Source organism: Pyrus communis, chromosome 14, assembly GCF_041283825.1.
Source record: "Pyrus communis isolate YQ-2024b chromosome 14, ASM4128382v1, whole genome shotgun sequence".
Lineage (NCBI taxonomy): Eukaryota > Viridiplantae > Streptophyta > Magnoliopsida > Rosales > Rosaceae > Pyrus > Pyrus communis.
The window spans coordinates 6,521,715-6,542,500 of NC_142578.1; the positions used below are offsets into that span (position 1 = coordinate 6,521,715).

Below are 20,786 nucleotides of genomic sequence, written 5' to 3' on the forward strand. Positions count from 1 at the left end.
AGCAAGGTTCATCACTTTGAACCAAAACTCGTTTGTGAGTTAGATCAGTTGGTAAAAATAATGTTCATCACTTTGAACCAAAACTCAAATTCTCTACTCCATAATTCAGAAGCATAAACAGTTGAACTCACATTTGGTTGTTAGCTTATGGAGAGGTCAAATTCATTGATGATGTCATTGCTAACTAGGGTCACCAAGCATTTTCTAGGACCATGCTATTCATACAGCTGCTAGAAACGCCTCCTTTTTGGCTGTATTAACTCCGATTGTCCTACAAGTTCTTTGTAATTGTCGTCCTACAAGTTCATATTCCACTAGGTACCCCAGAATCTAATTGGCATATTGCACATAAACGACAATAACATGGGTGCCGTTCTTAGTATAAAGGTGAGCTACCAATCCCACATCGAGCAGAAGACTTTTTTCAATAGCCTTTATATAGCATTCACCTGCATGCATGCTTGTCCCTTCGGGGACATCCGATAAAATTGGAACGATACAGAGAAGATTAGCATGGCCCCTGTGCAAGGATGACACGCATAAATCGAGAAATGGTCCAAATTTTTTTTTGCTTCTTCCGAATTTTTCAAGATTTCTGAGTTTCGTTTTTCTTTTCATAACCAAGTTCAATTTTGTTCAATATTTCGAGAGCATATGAGGACTTGCACACTACATGTTTGATGAAATGAATCTGACAATCTCTCTATCTGATTTCTGTTGCTTATGTGAACTCTATAATCCTTTACTTATTGTAATTCAATGGGTTTTTTTATGTGCACTGCACTCCGGAAACTTCTTCAAGCATGGGAACCATTTAGTTTTCTTCAATATCATATGAAAAAAATACATTTAAAGCACCGTTTGGAAGAGAGAAAAAAGAATTGTAGATCCAAATATATATAATTGTGCTCGATTTTACTATAATTTAAACTAGTTAAAATTAAGTGATGAGTTAATATTATATATTTTATCATATTCTTAGTATAATTTGGTAATTATTTTGGTAGAATTTTGATACTTTACTTTATATTTTTGATATAGGATATTCAACTTCCTCTGGAGGAAAACATGATCAAACGGACGAATTTTGGAGTGATTCAAATTGGAGGATGTTCGTGTGTCTCTTCGATTGTTTGTGTCAAAATTTGGGATTTTTCTACCAAGCGGTTATTTTCTGACGATTAAATAAATGAGCAGTGCGCGTTGTTGAAAATTGACGTTTCTGGACTTAAATTATGTTTCTGGAGCCCAAGATGACCTCAGATGGGTTCGTGGCCTTCTGGAGAAGTGTTCATGATAGTTCAAGCTTTAAATCCAGCTATTTTGGGCCAGTTTTAGAGCTGACTTGGGTCCAAAACGTAGCTGTGCAGATTTCTAGGTGAATTTACCAAGTTAATTTATGATTATGTGTCCTATTTTATTTCAATTTCTTTAGTTTCCTAGTCTGATTCTAGGACCTTTTACTAGGAGAATTTTATTTAGAGTAGTATAAATAAGCCTTTTGGCACACCTAGGGTCTCTCTTCTACAAGATTTGGGAAGAAGATTTTGGCTAAAGCTTAGATAGTTCAAAACTTATACTTTCAGGTGTTTTCATTCTTTTTCTAGTTTAATACACTTATGTTGATTTTAATTGTGAATATGCGTAACTAATCCTTTTGCTAGGGTGAGGTCATGATCCTTAGCAAGAAAAAATTGTAGAAGAAATGAAAATGATCATAGATCAAGATTACTCACAAGAAGAAGTATTCATAATGCAGAGTTAGAGCAGAGAGAGAGAGAGAGAGAGAATTGAGAGAAGATTTAGAAAGAGAAAATCATCAGTTGAGAGAAGAAATTCAGGAGCTCGATCTTGAATTAAATTATGAGAGAAGTAAGAGAGATAACCCACTCCATAACCATTTAAACAGAAATTCTTATGTGAGGAGTGAATTTAGAAAATCGCCATAAGAAATCAGAGTTCAAATTTTAGAACGAAAAGGGAAACAAGGCTCCAGTTTCTTTATTAAAGTTTGCCAATTCTACCATTAGAAAGTGACTACCTAGTTCTTCAAACTGATGCATCAGAAATTGGTTGGGGAGCTATTTTGTTAGCAAACAGTTTATATGTGAGATTCTTCTTGTCTTCTTCCTATAGTTCAATTCATAGAGTATTTCTGTTAAAATTAACAATGGAGTAAACCAATTATATTTGGCTTTTAAGAATAAAGTTATATTTCTTAACCATAAATAAGATTAATTGACTATATATAATTGGGATCCCTATAGAATTCACTAAGTATGACTTGGCTATATAGAATACAATTTTTTTCGTATGTTAGGATCCCCATCCTCGCAAAGCAGGAAGTTTTGTTAATTTGGGGTCGCCCTCTCTAGGAACAAAAAATTTCTTACAAGAAGGATCCTTGATGGATTGGTAAACCATACATGAGTATGATCATGCTTATGACCTATCATTAACTTGCATATTAGCTTCGCGATAAATAGAAGGAATTGCCAAACAATAAGAGTTCGTTTGAAAATATTTCTTTGAAAAGCACTTATGCTTAGAAACATTTCTAGTAATTGGAGTACATCAAAATTTTTAAGAGAAATGCAAGTGCCTTCTAGAAAAGCACTTGAAGTCCTCTATGAAGAAAGCATACAAGAGATGCTTCTTCCACGAAATTCTCCCTTTTCCCATCAAACACTATTAGAAGCGTTTTTGGTGATTTGAATGCGCATTTGGGTTCTTTTATAAGCAATTTCAAACTAATCCTAAATCATTGGCAGCGTGTCCTTTAAGCGAGTGTAGTGAAATTAGGATTTAAAATGATAAAAGACTTTATAAAGTGATAGATTTGATTTCAGAGATTTTATTGTCATTTATCTAGACTTTAAAAATGATACCAAACTTTTAATCTGAACGATTTAACACATCTAAATAGTTAACATTGTCTCCACATTTAAATCATATAACATGGTTGTTGATGATTGAATTATTAATTAAATGTTGATTAACGTGATTATTTCCTATTGATGATAAAAATCACATAATTTATAAATTGAGTCTAAAAATTGACCAAACTAGCCTTAGTCATTTTTTTTTCTTTCTTACAACCCTTCATCACCAACTATCCACAACCATTTTTTCCTCTTCAACCATTCTTCCGCCGTCAAAAAAATAAAAATAAAATAAAAAATAAAAACCAAATGCAAAGAGAGATACACATGGGCCGCACTGCAGCATCTATTGACAGGTTCCGAAAGACCGCAACCCAAACTCCATTAAATTGACAAAGCATATTAAGATGGTCACTTATCTTTCAGCGCAGCAATTGCTAGTTTTATTAAGAATATATTCTGCAGATCCGGCTTTATAGGGATTAGAATCAGGATTTGACTCTTGTATTTGTACATATATGGGCTACATAGCCTCTGTTCAATATACAGAAAAGCATTCAGCCATATCTATTACAATTTTTACACGCTCAAAAATTCAAAATACAGAGAGTTTCCACTTTCAACTAAAGAACCACACCGAGCTTACATGAGTTAAGTCAATTGGTCACGTCAGTATTCACGCCCTTTAACACTCGAGTTCTGATTACTCTCTGTGTCGAATTACTCTGTGCAAACCATTTGGAAGGATCATGTTTTGGAATAAGTGGGAATATTACATCTTTTTATAACAAGATAAAGAATATGAAGATGGGCCACCCCCACCGATACCTGAGGCTCATCGAACTCATAAATAGCTAGCTAGCTACCTACCTGTCTTATTTCATTTCCAACTAGCAGCAATCCAACAGAGCAAAAGTTAAGTGAGAGAGACAGAATCATAAGTCATTTTCTTTCCAAATTAGTTCATTCCGAGTCTCTGTATATGTGTGTGTATTAATATATATGGCAAATAATATGTTTAGGAGATTCGCCAACATAACAGTGCAAAATTGGGCGACCGATAGAACAAAACCACATGCTCCACCAACAAAACCACATGCTTCTTGACCACAAAACTCCACTCTATCATCACAATTTACATCTGTTAAACCATCTCATTAGCTGAAAATTACGTGATTGCAGCAACAAACCCAAATTGAAACCCGAATAAACCCGCATGAACCCCCAAACCGGAATTGTGAACATTAGGTTAGGGTTGCGTTGACCATCCAACCCGTCCAATCTGCCCGAGTTGTACCTCTAATAACTTGAATGGCAATCCGATGAACGCTATTCAATTACAAAATCAACTTGGAGAGACATTCTTAGCTATCCCCAGTTGTATATCTCCTTATCATGCCAGAAAGATAACATGGACCCAAGAGCCAAAAAGATTGACACTTGAAATGACCAGAGCTGAATGCAGAAGAAGATGATAAGGTGGTGGTGGCCAATAAGGCATACCAAATTACAAGAATTGGCATTGCAGGGGAGGAACATATTAGAGACAGTAATGCAAAAAATCTAGAACATGGTTCTGGCCCCACCCTTGTTAATTGTCCTCCAAGTCCAAATTATCATCGAATTAATCAGTGATTAGGTAAGCAGTGACCTAACTGCAAATTTCTTCTTTTTTATGCATTGACCAATACTCAGAAATTTGAGAAAATTGAACCCATGTGCATAAATTGGATCAGCAAATGAAATTTGGAATTAGCCACTCTAATAAATAATTAAATTGCAATTAAAAACCAATCTAAAATTTCAAAAATCTTGCCTTGAATCGATCATAAATTATACAGAGTGTGGTAAACTGTCAATTCCTGTATCAACTACTTCACAAAATAACAGCAAGAAAATGATAAATGTGAATCAGCCTTCTTAAGTCAAATAGCGGTTAGTGATTTTCGCACTCCCGTTTTCTCCTTGGGCGGAAATCGCTACCCTAAATAAGGCTCAATCTTTACTAACTATGGTTGGCTAGATTGTGAAGTCAATGAAACAGGTAAATGTTGGCAACACAAGTATGAACTCACACCAGGCAGCAACATCAACCATTGGCTTTTTTGTTGAGAAAACAAAGCCTTAGATGCCTATCCAGTTAGGTCACCACAACTAGATACAATGAAGCTAATTTAATTTTTCTACCATAAACCAACAGCAATTATAAACAAGATATGAAAAAGAAAACAAAGGAAAATCAAAAGCCAAAACTAAAAGTAATCACAACTATTGTACATACAGAACAGTGAATCATCTTCGTGTACCTCTATACTCCGAAATTCAGCATTCGTCATGTCTCCTCTCGTCAAGATCTGGCAAAAACACCCCAAATTTTACCCCGACCGAGGCTTTCCAAAAGCTTCTTAGACCCCTCTACTTCCAAGTCGACGAGTTTCTGCAAATGTAGACAAGCACCGGCAGCAATCATTTGCTTCCTACACTTCTTTGAATGTGCAAGCGATGCCAATAAGGCAACAGGATATTTCTTATCCAATTTCTGAACTGATGGGTTTAAAAGCTGAACTGAACTCACAACTCCACCCCCATGTTTCTTAAAAATCTTTCGATTACCAGCGTATAAAATCAACGCGGACAAGGCCTTCACAGCCGATTCTTTCTCCTCAACAGCTTTACCATCCAACATTTTGATCAATGGGGCAATGCAGCCACACTCACCCATCTCCTTTTGAGTTTTCGAGCAAAATCCAAGTTCATAAGCAGCCTTAGCTGCTGCAATTCTCACTCCTAACACACCAGAACTCAACACCCCAACAAGCCTAGCTACAAACCCATCTGAAACAAGCACTTCAGCAAACGGAGAACAAGAAGCTAAGTGCCTCAAGAACTCGATTGCAACCTCGAGGTTTCGATTGTTATTGTTCCAGCCAGAGTCCCAGTAATTCTTCAAACATTCAATCCCACCTTCCCTAACAACCAAAAGCTTCAAACTTTCACTCCCAGAAACCAAATGACACAAACACCCAATCGCATTCTCTTGCGCCAAAGCCGTCCCAGAACCGGCAAGCCCCAAAAGCACACCAACCCCATTTTCCTCCACGAAATTCTCTTGATTCTCAGCAAATCCAGCCAAATTTCTCAGCACACCCGCCGCCGAAGCCTGCGAGCCGGGCGTGCCGCCCTGGCAAATGTCCAAGAGCGACGAAACCCCACCTCTGGACCCAATTGCCCTCGCGTTCTCCTTCGAAAAGCTCAGAGCTTGAAGCGCCAAACAAGCCTTTTCCTTCGCAAACCCACTTCCCGAATCGAGCACCCGCATCAAGTGATTCAATAGCGACAAACCCTCCGCAATCAAGACGTGCTTGCTGCTCTCCACCTTCGACACTATCGATATCGCAAAAACGGCGTTTTCCTTGGTTTCGATTGAGCTTGAATCGAGTAACCGCACGAGCACTGGAACAATTCCCTGCGCCACGGCGATCATCACGTGCTTGTCGTCCTCCTGCAGAAGCCCCAAAAGCGACTCCATTGCCGAGTTCCTCGACTCGGCGCTTCCGACTTGGAGCCGAGTCACCAGGTTCCGGCACTCGGCCCGGACCGTCTCCCTCTTGGAGGAGGAGCTGCCGGCGGACGAGACAGCGGAATCGAGGAGGACGCCGCTCTTGATCAAAATCTCGGCGTCGGCGACGTGTCGGTCGAGGCGGGCAAGGATCGAGTCGACGTCGCTCTGAGTGCGGAGCTTGCCGGCGGAGAGATTGGAGGTTTGGCATTTGAGGGAGAGCGAAACGGCGTCGCTGAGGGTTAGGGAGACGGAGAGGAGGAGGTGGAGGGAGAGGGGGTGGGAGGTCGAGGTTGGGAAGTCGGCGAAGTCGACGAGCTGGGCCTGGAGCTCCGAGAGCTTGGCCCGGATTAAGGCCCATTTACCTTTGAAGTTTTGGATGAGTGGGATTTGGTCGTGGAGTGAAGAGATGAGCTGGGTCGGCGATTCGATTGGGTAGTTCTCTGGTTCTTTCATGGCTTCTGCTCGTTCTGTGTAGATAGAGAAAGTGAGGGGGGAGAGAGAGAGAGAGAGAGAGAGAGAGAGAGAGAGAGTTTGGGGGTTTGCTTTTTAGGGTTTACAGAGGAGAGAGAGAGAGTGTGTGTGTGGGGAAATGTTGGAGCAAGTAAACGACGACAGCAGGGGAGGTCGTGGCGGAGGAGAAGAAATAGTTGGGGAGGTGATGTGGAATTTGACCGGAGGCTTCGGCGTACACGCAACTGCCGACCGTAATTTCACGCGCCTTTAACTGACTTGGATTAGGCTACTGTTAAGTACGTTATCCGTTTTATTCTCTAAGTTAGAGTTACTTTGATATTGTTATGCTTTTTTCTAAAAAAAAATTAAAATTAAAATTAAAAAAAAAGATATTTTGCTGATACTGTGTTGTGAGTATAAATAGTTGTAAAATAAATTTGTTAAATATTTAGTAAATTGTTCTGTGTAAAAGTGATTTTAACAGAAAAAATGTTTTAGTGTTTGGTAAATTTTTATATAAATTGCTATGAATATGTTAAGTGACTAGAAATGATATGGTATTTAATGTGATATAATAATTGTTACACAGAATAATGTAGGGGCAAATTTCTAATTTTGTTAAACATATAGAGGTATACTTGTGATTTGAAAAAAAAAAAAAAAAAAAAAGAAAAAACTATTTTTTTAGAAGTAGGGACTTCTACTTTTTTATGCTTCTCTACTATCATTAATAGTAGTTTAAAAGAAAACACTTTTTTTGTTAATGTTCTAAATTTTTTAATAAGCTGTTTGCTTTTTTAAACACCACAATCTCAAACTAATCCTGAAAAGATGTAAACATTTTATCTAACACAAACTAAGTGGGGTGTATTCAATTGGGATTTTGAGAGATTTTAATTCTTTTAATGAATCTAGGGGTATTCAATTATGATTTTAAGATAATTTATTTAAATACTTAGAAATCCAAATGTATTCAATTAGGATTTTAAAGAAGTTTATAACATTCTAGGTGTATTCAATTAGAAACTGATTTTAAAGAATTTGATAAAGTTGAGGAATTAGAGAGAATTGGAGAAATTTCGTAATGTATTTTAAGAATCCACAAATCTCACCTCTCCCCATGAGATTTTCGAGGGAATTGAATCAAAATTTATATAGAATCTCTACAAATCAATTAAACTCCATAAAAATTCATGGATTTATAAATCCATTAGAGCACTTCCATCGTGTGCTCTAGCTCGAGGGATAGGCTCAGGAACAGGGCTTGAATGCCCGAGTGATGAAGCCCAGCGTGTGCTGGTGAGCAAGCTCGAGGGAGAGGCCTGCAATTCATGTCGGCTCGAGTGCCCAAAGGGAGTATGACGTGGGTTGATGTCAGGGCGACGTCAACCACAATATAAAATTAATAAAAATTAAAAATATTAATAAAAGATTTAAAAAATGAAAACCTAGGCTTCGAATTCAACGGCTTTCGTCGGAGTTCATCGTCGAGGCTGATGATACACCCATAGACAAATGGCAGAGACTAAACCCAAGGGTTTTAACTCGAAACACATAAAAAACCAGAGAATAACTCAAGCAATTGAAGTAAGGCAATAACCTCATTTGGATTTGAGCAATGGAAGCTTGAAGCTCTCGGCTTCAATGGTGGATCACCCAAATGGTGCTCTGATGATGCATGCAATGATATATTCGAGTTCCTCTCATCCAGGGGATTAAGATTTCAGAGTTTGTTAGTTTGATTTTCTTCGGTTTCGAAGAAAAGGAAGGATGAGAACTCTTAGAGCTGGAGAAAGAGAATGACAGAGATTAAAGAGAGAGAGGTTGTAGAAATAAGAGAGAAGGGGCGTTGGTAGAGAGAGAGAGAGAGAGAGAGTGTGTGTGTAAGGGAAATGAGAGAGGGTAGGTGAGAGAACCAGTCAAATAAAAGGGACAAAGAGAGTGTTCAGGAAAAAAAATGAAAAGGAAAAGGAAATTAAGGAATAGGAAAAAGGGAATAGGAGAAAAATTAAAAATTATTTTGTATTATTTTATAAATAAATAAAATACTAATATTTTATTGCTTATTGTCTAGGCTATTGAAGTACGATGGTGGAGATGTAAAAGACGATTACTGTTCATTAAAAGCAATTACTGTTTACTTGGTGGATAGCATAGTGTATTACCTGGGGAGCCTTTCCCACGATGGAACTGCTCTTAAAATCTTTCAAATTCTCAATTGAATACACATCTCTAAACAAAGGAATTTGGTTTGAAACGTGAAGGGAAACGCAGACTCGGTCCGCGCCGTTTGTTTACCTACCGCGTGCAACACACGTAGCTAGAAAGCAAGTGAAGAAGCAACTAGTCAGAGTACCCGGCTCGGCCGAAAAATCGGGTTATAATAATCGGGACTTGAGCTAAATTCCGGTCCCACCTCCCCTCCAGTGACTGGAAGCAGGACCCACCTTCTTTTCAACTATACGCCTCCTTTATTAGAGTTTCTCAGTGACAGGTACGAAAGCGAAAGTTCCCAACCCTCCTGGTCTTTCTCCGAACTCGGTGGTAATCTTGCACTTGTAACTCAACTGCATCGTCACGGCCGCTTCTGGACCGTTGGATTGGCATACGAACCGGAGTCAGTGGTGGGTTTGGCTAATGCTTTTGGGCTGTGACGGAAGAGGTTGACTGACGAGCTGCTTTTTTTTAATTTTTTTGGCCGAAGGTTGACGAGGTGCTTTGACATTAAGTATGTGACTTTTCGCCGGCTAGACTGGTCATATGTACGTGTTTATTGGTATCTGGGCTAAAAGTACCGCGTCTTCTTCACTGGATAAAAAAGCCCACCGAAAGATACTTTAACTATTTATTATTAGTTATATTTTTGGTAATTAAACTTTTTTTTGGTAAAGGTCAATAACCATTTATTTATTAGTTGTTTTTTATTTGTAGGGCTTCCACTTAAAGATATTTTTTTAATGTCCCTATAACGATCTATGCAGATAACACATCATGTATCGAATGGCTTAAAAGTGGACACATCAAAGGAGACAACACAATGCATATTGCATTGAAGTTCTTCTTCTCACATTAGCAACAAGAACATTAGAAAATTACAATCGAGCAAATCCGTTCCCAGGACAACTTGGCCATCCACTTCACCAAGTCTTTGCCGAAGATGATGTTTCAAAAGCTTGCTCAAGGAATTGTTATGCATAAACTTTTTGAGTTGTAACATTGTTAGTTCTCTTTGGAATTATGTCAAACTCAGGAGAGTATTCTGAAGTATACTCGCTTGACCTTAATGTACTTTTTTTTCCTTTGGGTTTTTACTACTTAATGAGGTTTTAACAAGACATCCATCTTGGGTTAGTCATACCCTTGTGTACATCTCGTAGACGTTTAACTGGGGTTGCACTTTCGCACGTACTTTTCCTTAGACTATAGAGTTATGTCCTATATCAGATTTTACCATAGCCCTGGGGTTTTGTGAGACTTAGTTCCATATGCAAGTTCCTTTATCTGAGACTAGCGTGTTCCCAGGTCAGTGCCGACGAGTCGACTTTCTCAACTTACCTGATGACGAATCTACTTGAGTATTTACACACTCAAAGAGGAGTGTTATAGATGTTTTATTAAAGTGTGGTTTTGTAAATCCTACATAGATTTGGAGATTGTATTTACTTGGTGGACAAGTAATTTCTCTCATTTTAAATAAATGTACTATGTAGGGGCAGTGGCGAAGCCAGGATTTGTCGAGGGGAAGGGCGAAATTCAAAAGAGTACAAGGTTCAATCGAAGCAGTTGCTTTCACACTGGAAAGTGTAAAGTTTTGAGTCAATATTCATAGCAAAAAATAGTTTCTCTACCAAAGCGGTTGTAAGGAATAATATCAAAGTCAATGTAAAAAGCAATAATATCAAATCCTAGGCATGTTTTCTCACAAGGGGAGAGGCGGCCGCCACTCCTTACCCTCACATAGCTTCGCTAGTGTGTAGGAGAATAACACACACTAATAATCCCTACACTTTCTCTACTCTTTCTCTCGTTCTGGCATCCATCTATTTCTTGTCAGTGAAATAAACCACACCAATTTTTATTATATAGGAATTTTGTATAATTATTCTATCATTTGTAAAACAAAAAAAAGTGTATGCAGAAATACATCATGAGTAATCCTGATTATAATTCAAATGATGATTCATAGCTAAGCAATAATTTTTTTATTTTTATTTTTCGAAATAAAAGAGATATAAACAAGAATATTTGACGAATCTTGAAATTATTGATCAACTTTTTTATTAAATTTATATTGGAAATAAATTAAAACTATAAACACAAATAATTATTTCCAATTGAATAGCCTAAGGAAATCCAAACAAAAATAAGAACAAATTAACTGTATTTTCACCATCCCATGGTCAATTGAAAATTAAGAATCGCCATTTCTTCAAACTTTGGGGATCGCTGGTCTCAGTCATATTATATTAATACTAGAAAAGGTTATCGGTCAAGAATTTTAGGTGCTTACTATTAGGTTTAAGTTTGGATAACTACTCAACTATTGAGGGTAATTTAGAGAAAAAAGAAAAAAAAAATAGGAGTGATTCTAAATTGATCAAAACTTTTTTAAACATTTCAAAGAACTACCTAAAGTTTTAAAAAATGAACCTCTATTAAGCGTGTTTTACTGTCAAGTCAACTATGGAAATTTGAATCTCCAAATTGACGACATTTAGGTAAGCAAGTTTATGGTTTAACTTGGCTAAAGTGAGTTTATTGAAGGGGAGATTAGAACTCCAAAGATGTCAATTAGTGAATACTAACTTTAATATATGTCCACCTCATCATTTAATGCTAGTAATGTCATCACTTAATGTGATAAAGTTTTTGATGATCCTGATGACACATCCCGACCCGCAAAGTCCACTAGGAATCCGAATCGAGCTGTGCTGGCCGACACCAGGAAGTCTCGATTTTTATTCCTTTCTTACCTCCACCTTTGATCATGTCACAACGAGAACTTCTTGATCACATCACATAGAGAAGTTGACAACATCCCACTTCTATCTTAGTTGTTTTCACAAGTGTCTTGTTGTTGAAATTTCAACGTCCATTTTAAGGAAGAAATCATCGTCCACTTACTAGCACCACTATAGGTTGATTACAAACTAGAACAACTGATAAGGAATTGGCTCTATGAAAGGGTTCCATAACTCTAAGGGAGAAAAGTACTCGCTATCTCTCCAATATTTTGCACCACTCATCAATCTAACAAGTCACACTTCGGTGCCTATACTCATTGAATTGACAAGTAGATCACCCAAAAGAAATTTGAAAACTAGAATTGGTTAGGATTCCCAAAGCTAGAAAGAAGAATTTACTAATATTCTACTTTATCTCACCTGAGTTACGTATTCTCCTATCATGAGATATTTGGCATGTCATACTTACATATCGTTTTTTTTTTTTTTTTGAAGGTGATTTTGAGTGTATATATTATATTATTTATGGGAAGGTATACATGTTTTACGGTGAGGGGTTACAACCTTTGAGAAATGAAATGATTTTAAAAAACTTTGTTTTTGCCCACTCACGCTTTCTGTTTTGCACCCCTCCAGGTTTAATTTCTAAAGGTTCGTGTCGACGAGGATTCTGGGCAAATATTAGGATATGTGGCTACTTCTGAGGGCAAAATTCTCACCCGCTCTGCTGTACTTACTTATGCTTTATCATCACGTGTGAAGTGGGTTCATACCCGCTCACCAGCGCACTCTGGTATTTAGGCACTCTTAGGTTTAAATTTATTCACATTTTTCCACATCATCACGCATTATGGCTTCGTCACCTTCTAGGTATCGGCCAGCACAACTCGATTCGGATTCCTAATAGACTTTCTAGATCGAGGTGTGTCACCTGACCTATCAAATGTTTAATTTTAAAACGTTAGATAATTATTAATTTGAAATATTTTAAAATTTTGATACTAATTTGAAATCACCCGTATTTCACCCTTATTATTATTATTATGATTATTATCATTATCATTATTATCATCATCTTAACGATTAAGCACGTACGTAAGAGGAGTTGTTTTATTGCAACTTAACGATTAAGCACGTACGTAAGCATTGCATGCACATATCATCGCCTGCATAATACCTTGTTTATCATGGATTTTGAATGAAGTCTCGATCATGTTGACATCATCGAGTAAAATAGCAACAACAATTAAAAACATGCCTTTCATTTGTGATATTTATTATTTAATGTAGAAAATTATTCTTTTTAATCACAAATATTATTCTTTTGATGTCGTGGAGAAAGATTAATAGTATTCATATTCATTAAAAAGTCAATGACCTGCATCAATAAGTACGTTTTACCATGCATGCCATTATTGAAGTGAAACCCATGCAATGCTTCCACCAAAAACAAATGAAAAAACTCATGCAATCGATTAAGTTATTTTATCTCTTATTTTATGTCCAATTTGCACCGTCAACTAGTTTAAAACTTTTTTTTTTTTTTGTCTTAGTACAAGCTATGATTACTCTTAAAGTATAATAATGGGAGAGATTTTCTAAATACAAGCTTGTTTAATCTTAAAAAATTCTAGCAAGCGGCCCTTTACCATAATGGTGGAAAGGTATTGAGTCTTTGCATGACGGCGTGAGTTTAAATCCCGTCGATGACTAATCTAACATTTAATATAACAAAATTTATCATTTGACCCAAAAAAAAAAAAAAAATCTTCAAAAATTCTGAACCATAACCTGACTTGAAAAAAATATAAGATTATTTAATCAAGTCGGACCTGTTTAAATAAGCTTGTATTTAACCAAAATGATAGTGTAAATAAGAATAATCGAAGATTAAATCTATAAATTCATCAAAAGAAAAAACCACTACTATTGATTAATTTTGCGGTTTACACTCATGAAAGTGTTGCGATGGGTTTGATAATGAACTTAGACATGCGTGGGACAAATCTAATGGGCCTATAGGCGAAGAACATTATGAACACAAACCTACCAATCTTGGCCACCCTTAAATTGCATTGTGAGGTTCAAGTTGAAGTTGAACTTAGACGAAAAGGCCCTAAATCGTGAAGATATCGAGTGTTATCTTCGTACTGTCATATTATCATGTGATATTACTATTTTTAAGTATGCAACTAGTTAAGTTGTTACAATATCAATATGATTAGTAGTGGATTGCTAGCCCTACTTTGAAATCTTTACATGGGATTAGAGCGACTTCCTTCCAAACCGGCCAAAATACCGTTTCAATTGTGAATAAGACTCCTGATAGTTCCAATCGTGAACAATATCCTGACCTGACCATAACTTGACTTGACTTGATGATTTGTTGCTTGAAATTAATAATAGACGCTACTAATGTGGAATTCATTGTATGTATGGCCCATTAAAGACATGGTCCTACATGAGGGGAGTGTTCTATTTTGGAAACATGACAAAATATATTAATACTTGTAAATCAATGACTCCATTATTAATAACATCGAAATCTTTTATGATAAAACTCATAAAAAAAAAAAATTCTAACTATCAAGTCAATTCACCGCTCATTTGGTTTTCCATTTTTTCTCCTGATATTTTTTCCCAAATACGTTTAGATGTCACCTCAAATCAAGTCGTCGCCCGGTCTACCGAAGAAGAATCAAATCAAGCCAAAACACATCCACAACCACAATTCCACGTGCATAAGTATTCTTTGTTATTGCCCTAGACAAGAACCAAAAACCAAATAAAGTTGAATGCCATTGAAGCGATGGGACTTGTTGCTGTCGGGGTAGTTGCTTTTTTGAGCAACAAGCTTGGAATATATGAAGAAAAAAGTTATTAGAGGGTAATTTTATTTACATATTTATTTTTATTTTGTATATATTCTTTTAATTTTAAATCATCAGATTGAATGAATTGAAAAAATTAATAGATAAAAATTAACAAGAATGTATGAATAGCACTCATCTTGCAATATGCTTAATTATAATTGTGATCCAACAATTGAAACGATGATGTATTTTCAAGTCAAACGGAATTTGGTGATTAAATTGGATGGTATTAACATTATTTTCCTCTTTTTTGGGTGGGGATGATGACATATTGGTTGAGATATTACCATCTTAGCAAGAATTTTGGAATAAAAGAAGGTCCAGGAGAGTCATGTCACCTCGTACCATAAATTCTATTAAATCTTTTAGGATGACGGATCGTTTGATCAATCAATCAAGGTCAAAACAATTTCATTTTCAAAGTTCTTTTCTAGTTATGGGAATGTCAATGAGAAAATTCGAAATAGATTGGGTTTGAATGGCTCCATGTAAACCAAGAAAAATGTATGATCCTCTATTTATTATATATTTTGTTGATATTGTACACTTATTCTTGAGATGAAAGGTATATTGTTCACTTTTTCTTATACAAGTGATTTTTTATTTTAAATTATACTAAATCAAGGAAGAAGGATTTGAACTCAAAATACAATAAATTAAAAATTACGACTATAACTATCAAAATAATCCATCACTTATAATATTATATACTTATAACTACACAACGTAACTTCAATAGATAACTTATAGTCCAGTTAAAAGTATTTATCCATATGCACCTTCGATTTTGTTTTCAATAGGTAGAGCTTTGTGAGTACAATTGTCCACAAGGACACAAGTGTTTGTCAATCTTTGATTGATGTGTGCGTCTCGCATACATATCAACTGCCTACAAAAACCACTATCTGCTAATTAAGTAATAATGCATTTCAAAGTGTTATCCGCGAAAGACTAATTATAACAGACTCAGAAGTGGACTATCGATGGGTAGGGCAGCAAAGGCCACAGTTGTTAGAATTGTGGCTAAGAAACTTGTGGCCTTACCATTTTCTACCATTGCAAGTCTAACTTGCTGGAGTTTATACATAAAGGGCGGATTGAAATTTGTGAGAAGAAGTAATCTAAATGGTATTAAGATCAAAAGATAGGAAGAATTAGACTGCATGCACAAATGTTGTATGAGCACTGCTTGAATTTTATTATTTAAGAAGTCATTTTTACTTCATTATAAATTGTATCTCAGACACATACAAAAATATCTCAATGAAAATCATAAAAGAAAAATTTATGAGCATATGTCACATTCAATTAGTAATAGTAGTGACTTCTTAATTGTAACGAGCTAAATATTTTTCATGTAAGATCATCTCTAATGGATTTGGCCGAAGGCTATGTTTTAGCCCAAATAGTGATAAAACTCATCTCCAATAGAGTCTGGGCTAGAAGAAAAAGAGACCCACCAAGCTAAACTCGAGCCCTTTGGCCATTGGGTTGGGCATGTTGATCCAACTAGCCAGCCGGTTTGAGGGACCCAAGTTGTCAGCAGTCAACTTGCTACCTGACATCATGTAGTCGTTGGATTTTGATTTTGATTTTTTTTTAAAGATGAAATCTAAAAAAAAAAGTTCAAATTCTAATTTTTTTTTTCTTTCTATAAATACCTAAGCCATTTCTACATCATTTTCACCCTTCCATACTATCTTACCTCATTTTATTTCAATTCTTCACATTCCTTAAACTCCTAATTTGTTGTAATCTTTAATATCTAAGTTGCCTAAGTTGTGATCTTTGAATTAATGTCTAAGCTGTTTTTTTTTTTTTGAAGAAGAAGAAGCGATAGTATCTACACTAAAGGGGATGAGGTAGGCTTAGTCTCACAATGGGCTAGCAATAATGTGGTTCAAACTCGCCAAAGGCGAGCATCGAACATAAGACCTTTCACTTACAAGTGAAAAGAAATACCACTAGACCGTAGTACTAAGTGACAATTAATGTCTAAGTTGTTACATACAAGTAATCAATAGAGTTAATGAACATGTCTAAGTTGTTAACAGACACGTAATCAATAGAGTTAATGAACAAACTTAAAAATAATAAATTATTGCGAGAGCTAAAAAAATAGCCTATTTGGTTTGAGATGGTATATAAATATGACATGACAGTGTTCATTTTTGCACGACTATAACTCTAAACATAACTAAATATAGCCCTTTCAATTAGAGATGGCCTGATAATCCATATAGTACTGAAAGATCAAATGAAGATTGTGAACAAATCCACTGCAAGTTGCTTGACCACCGAAGACCAATATATTATATTTGCTATGGTGGCGTGACATGCAAAAGTAAAACCTTTAATTTGTACCTTTTGACTTATCAATCTTGAGACTCAGTATTTATCCATGCAGATTGAGCTAGCTAGCACATCAAACACCAACATACATGAAAATTAAATGGATACAATTTGGTACCCTCTAATTGGAGGAACGAATATATTCGTTCCATATCTTGTGCACTGATGCAGGGAACTACAATATTTGCGACAATCTTGAATCTGTTTACTCACTTTCCAATGGCTATAAATAAAAGCTTAATTAGTTTAACAATGGAGAACATAGGCAACAAAGTTCAGAGGAAGAGAAGTCTTGTATGAAGGTGAAGAGCCGTGTTTGGTAGCCAAGGATGACTTGCCTAATTAGATATCATATATTCCCCAAGTTACTAACAGATTAGTACTTGGGCACATATATATTAGGGTTTCCAGCTAGGCAGTTGTCCTTCGGCTAATCTGACTGGCTCTTATCTTTCATGCTAGACTTTCCTCTCTTCCACACATATGGAGTTTAAGTCTTTGCTGATGTCGTTTTACTATACATTGGATATGCATTTTGATTGTGATTACTGTGCAGTACATACAATGTCTAGAGTTACAGTTTTACGAGTATGCATAGCTCACAATTTGCAGCTGGTGAATGAAAACGGGACGTCCCACACATTCAATCGCCACTCAAACCCTAGCAAGAAATGCGCATTCGGACAATAGTGGATCAAGGTATGCGACGAGCAAAAATCATATGTATTCCTCTCATATTTATTTGATTTTTTATACTACATGCAGATTTTTCGAGAAATTTATAACAATGTGAGTTATGGTAATGATGAAGGATGAAAGAATGCTTCAAAGCTCGTATAAATATGTTATCTTTCAAACAGTGAAGCCTAACAACTTGCTATTGTTGATATGCGTCTTGCACTTATGAAAAACAACCCAACACCGAAAGAAGGTTTACAAGAAACTCAAGGATCATAGAAACCAAATCTGCAGTATTTTAATTTATCTGTTTTGTATTAAAAGGCAATAATGGAAAGGAGATTTTGTAGAAGAATATAGAGAAAAGCTTCGAATGATTTTAATCTGCCAACATATGGTCTATATACGATCAAAGCGTCTGTTCAAATGGGACAACCGCCATTTGTCAACACCACTTGAATTAAGTCAAAACTCTGGATGAGGAGTTGCCAATTTCTAGAGATAATAATGGCCATTAGATTTCTATTTGAATAAGATCAATGATCTATATTTCAAACAGAAGAATGACAGCTCTCTTCCCAAGACCCACCGCTTCACTTTTGTTTCTTCAGATTCCAAAATTCATGTCTGGAAAATTCCTACAATGATAGGGTGCCACTCGGCATCATAAGATTTTGACAAGTTGTTTGTAATGATCGTATTACTTTGTATCCATGTGGTTAGTGGATGTTTATTAGGATTACTATCAGATTAGAGAGGTCGGTCGTTGAGGAAAACCGGTTACTTCTCCCATATGGGGAATAGCGTGAACTGTAAACAGTTGTTGGTATTGTAATGGTCTTCTCAATAATACGAAGTTACTGTGTAATTGAGAAAAAAGTATGGAGGTCTTAACATACAATACAATTTCTTAATATACGATCGCTCACAGATTTCCTGACAGTCTGGTGCATTACTTGAAAAGGTGCAACAATCAAGCTGCGGCTTCACAGTTTTGGATGCGTGAACTGCAACTCTCATGCTTGTGTTGTGCTTAATATCGAACAATATATCTTGTCAATTTATTCCAGATATCTTATTTTACATTATTAATATTTTACCTTCGAATATTTGAAGTCAATCAACAGCAGTAACTTTGACGAGAATGAATTTTCAATTGTCTCAGTTGTGTGGATAATACAAGAGAACTTGTTATATGGGATCATGCTTTAAGTATAAAGCATGAGAGTGAGAGATGCAGTCCAGTAGTAGCTTTGTTGGAATCTTGGACTGGTAGAGATGGTCAGGGGATGATTAGTGAAGGGGGTAACGTATACTTTAACATAGGTAACTGTTGCAACCATGTTTTATAAGGTTATGTTAGCCTGATAAGATTACACGATTAAAGCACAACAATAAAAAAACAAAAAAATGGCTGACGTGAAGAAGAAGCTCTAGCAGCAGCCATTAAATTGACTAGAACTCGAAGAAAGCTACAACGATACATAAATCTTCCGCAAGCTCCTAGCCTTATAAAACTACTCAATGAGAAGCGTTTTGTTGCATGGTTTAGGGCTTCAAGGACCTCAATATTGATGTTAGCTAAGAGACTACGATTGAGTCCATAAAAGAGACTCACAATTACTTGATTATCAAGGATTCAATCAGCCTTACTTGAACTCGAAGACACAAAATTATAAGACTGATATTAGGGAAACAAATCACGATCTTAATTTTGATCTCTATTATTCCATTCCTATTACATTGTAAGACTGTTTACGGTTCATTTATGTTGGATTAAATCCAACAGTTGTTCATACAAAAGTGTCATCTAATCATTCATATATGAGTTGGGTCAGTTGATCATGAAAATTTTCATGTCCCCTTTGCACTCAAACTCAAATTCTACTCTCCGTAAGTTAATTGTATTTCTATAAATTAGATTGGTTTATGATATCGTCTTACTAGGAAGAATAAAAAAGCGTTGTTTTATTGACACCCTATTAATTGTTGATGACACCCTCAATTAAAATTTATCCCAACAATTTCAGTTTTACTCTTACTTACTGTTGAATCCATCTCACCTCCCAAAACCAAAAAATTTCACAACCAACAACAGTACCGTCGCCCCAATAAATTCCTCTCTGATCAATCGAAGACGAGTGCTGCCTCGATATTATTCCGAGGAGCCTTTTCTTTTTGCATGTATTGTTGTTTTCAGTAAATGAATCGAAATTGTGTGCTACTTATCACGTCAAATCAATGTTGTATGGATAAACAAAAAACAACAGAGTATAGTTACAATATTCTAGGGAATGGATTATATATATCAACTCGCATAGAAAAGATGACTTGGAACCATTGATAACTTTTATAAAATAATTTGGTTCATGCAGTGGTTATATAGCTGCATCCGAGGTTGGTACTTTTTGTTCATTTTTGTTAACCTAATTTTCGCTTATTATCTCCTCGCCCTCACATCATTTTTGCTTTTCAGGATGTTATACGATTTCTTAAACATGCTTGCCCGGCTCATATGTATGCAACTCCGATATCACATACAGCAGCTCAACAGATCATATCTTCTATTAACGTCATTCTTGGAGAGGACGGTACCATTAGAGTGTTGAGAATCAATGTCAATTGTAGGTGAAGTAGGTGGATGTTGTAGGTGAAGTAAGTGTGTGAGGTTGGTGAAGTAAGTGGAGGTTGTAGGTGAAGTAGGTGGATGTTGTAGGTGAAATAAGTGTGTGGTGTAGCTTTCATTTGGTTTGCTATAAATACCCAAGTCCTCAAGCATTGTACATCATCCAAGGATAAACAAAGCCTAGAGCTAAATAAGAAAAACTTTGCTAATTAGTTTGTTTTGTGAGCTTTCTTTAAGAGTGTGCTCTATTTTCTTCTTCTTGGGATCATTAGAGTTATCTTGGATACTCTTCTTATTCAACAATTGGTATCAGAGCCAAGTCGGTCAGGGATCGTTCTTGGTAGAGCATTGGTTGTAAAGTCTCTTGAAATTCCGAGTATGCTCTGTGGTTGCAGT

The 20,786-nt window shown here is 36.1% G+C and overlaps 1 protein-coding gene and 1 non-coding gene across 2 annotated transcripts; one reads left to right on the top strand and one right to left on the bottom strand.

Moving 5' to 3' along the window:
• Positions 1-463: 463 nt before the first annotated feature.
• LOC137714011 (U6 spliceosomal RNA) lies at positions 464-566 on the top strand. Its single transcript, XR_011065354.2, has one exon. It is a non-coding gene; the product is annotated as a U6 spliceosomal RNA (small nuclear RNA).
• Positions 567-4,678: 4,112 nt separating this feature from the next.
• Positions 4,679-8,569, bottom strand: LOC137713237 (uncharacterized). Its single transcript, XM_068452521.2, has one exon. It carries the CDS (start codon positions 6,895-6,897, stop codon positions 5,230-5,232), a length of 1,668 nt encoding a protein of 555 aa, XP_068308622.2. The 5' UTR covers positions 6,898-8,569; the 3' UTR covers positions 4,679-5,229.
• Between the last annotated feature and the right edge of the window lie 12,217 nt (positions 8,570-20,786).

Excerpts from the sequence above, each read along its gene's own strand:
- LOC137713237 (XM_068452521.2), bottom strand. The coding sequence starts at position 6,897 with ATGAAAGAACCAGAGAACTACCCAATCGAATCGCCGACCCAGCTCATC.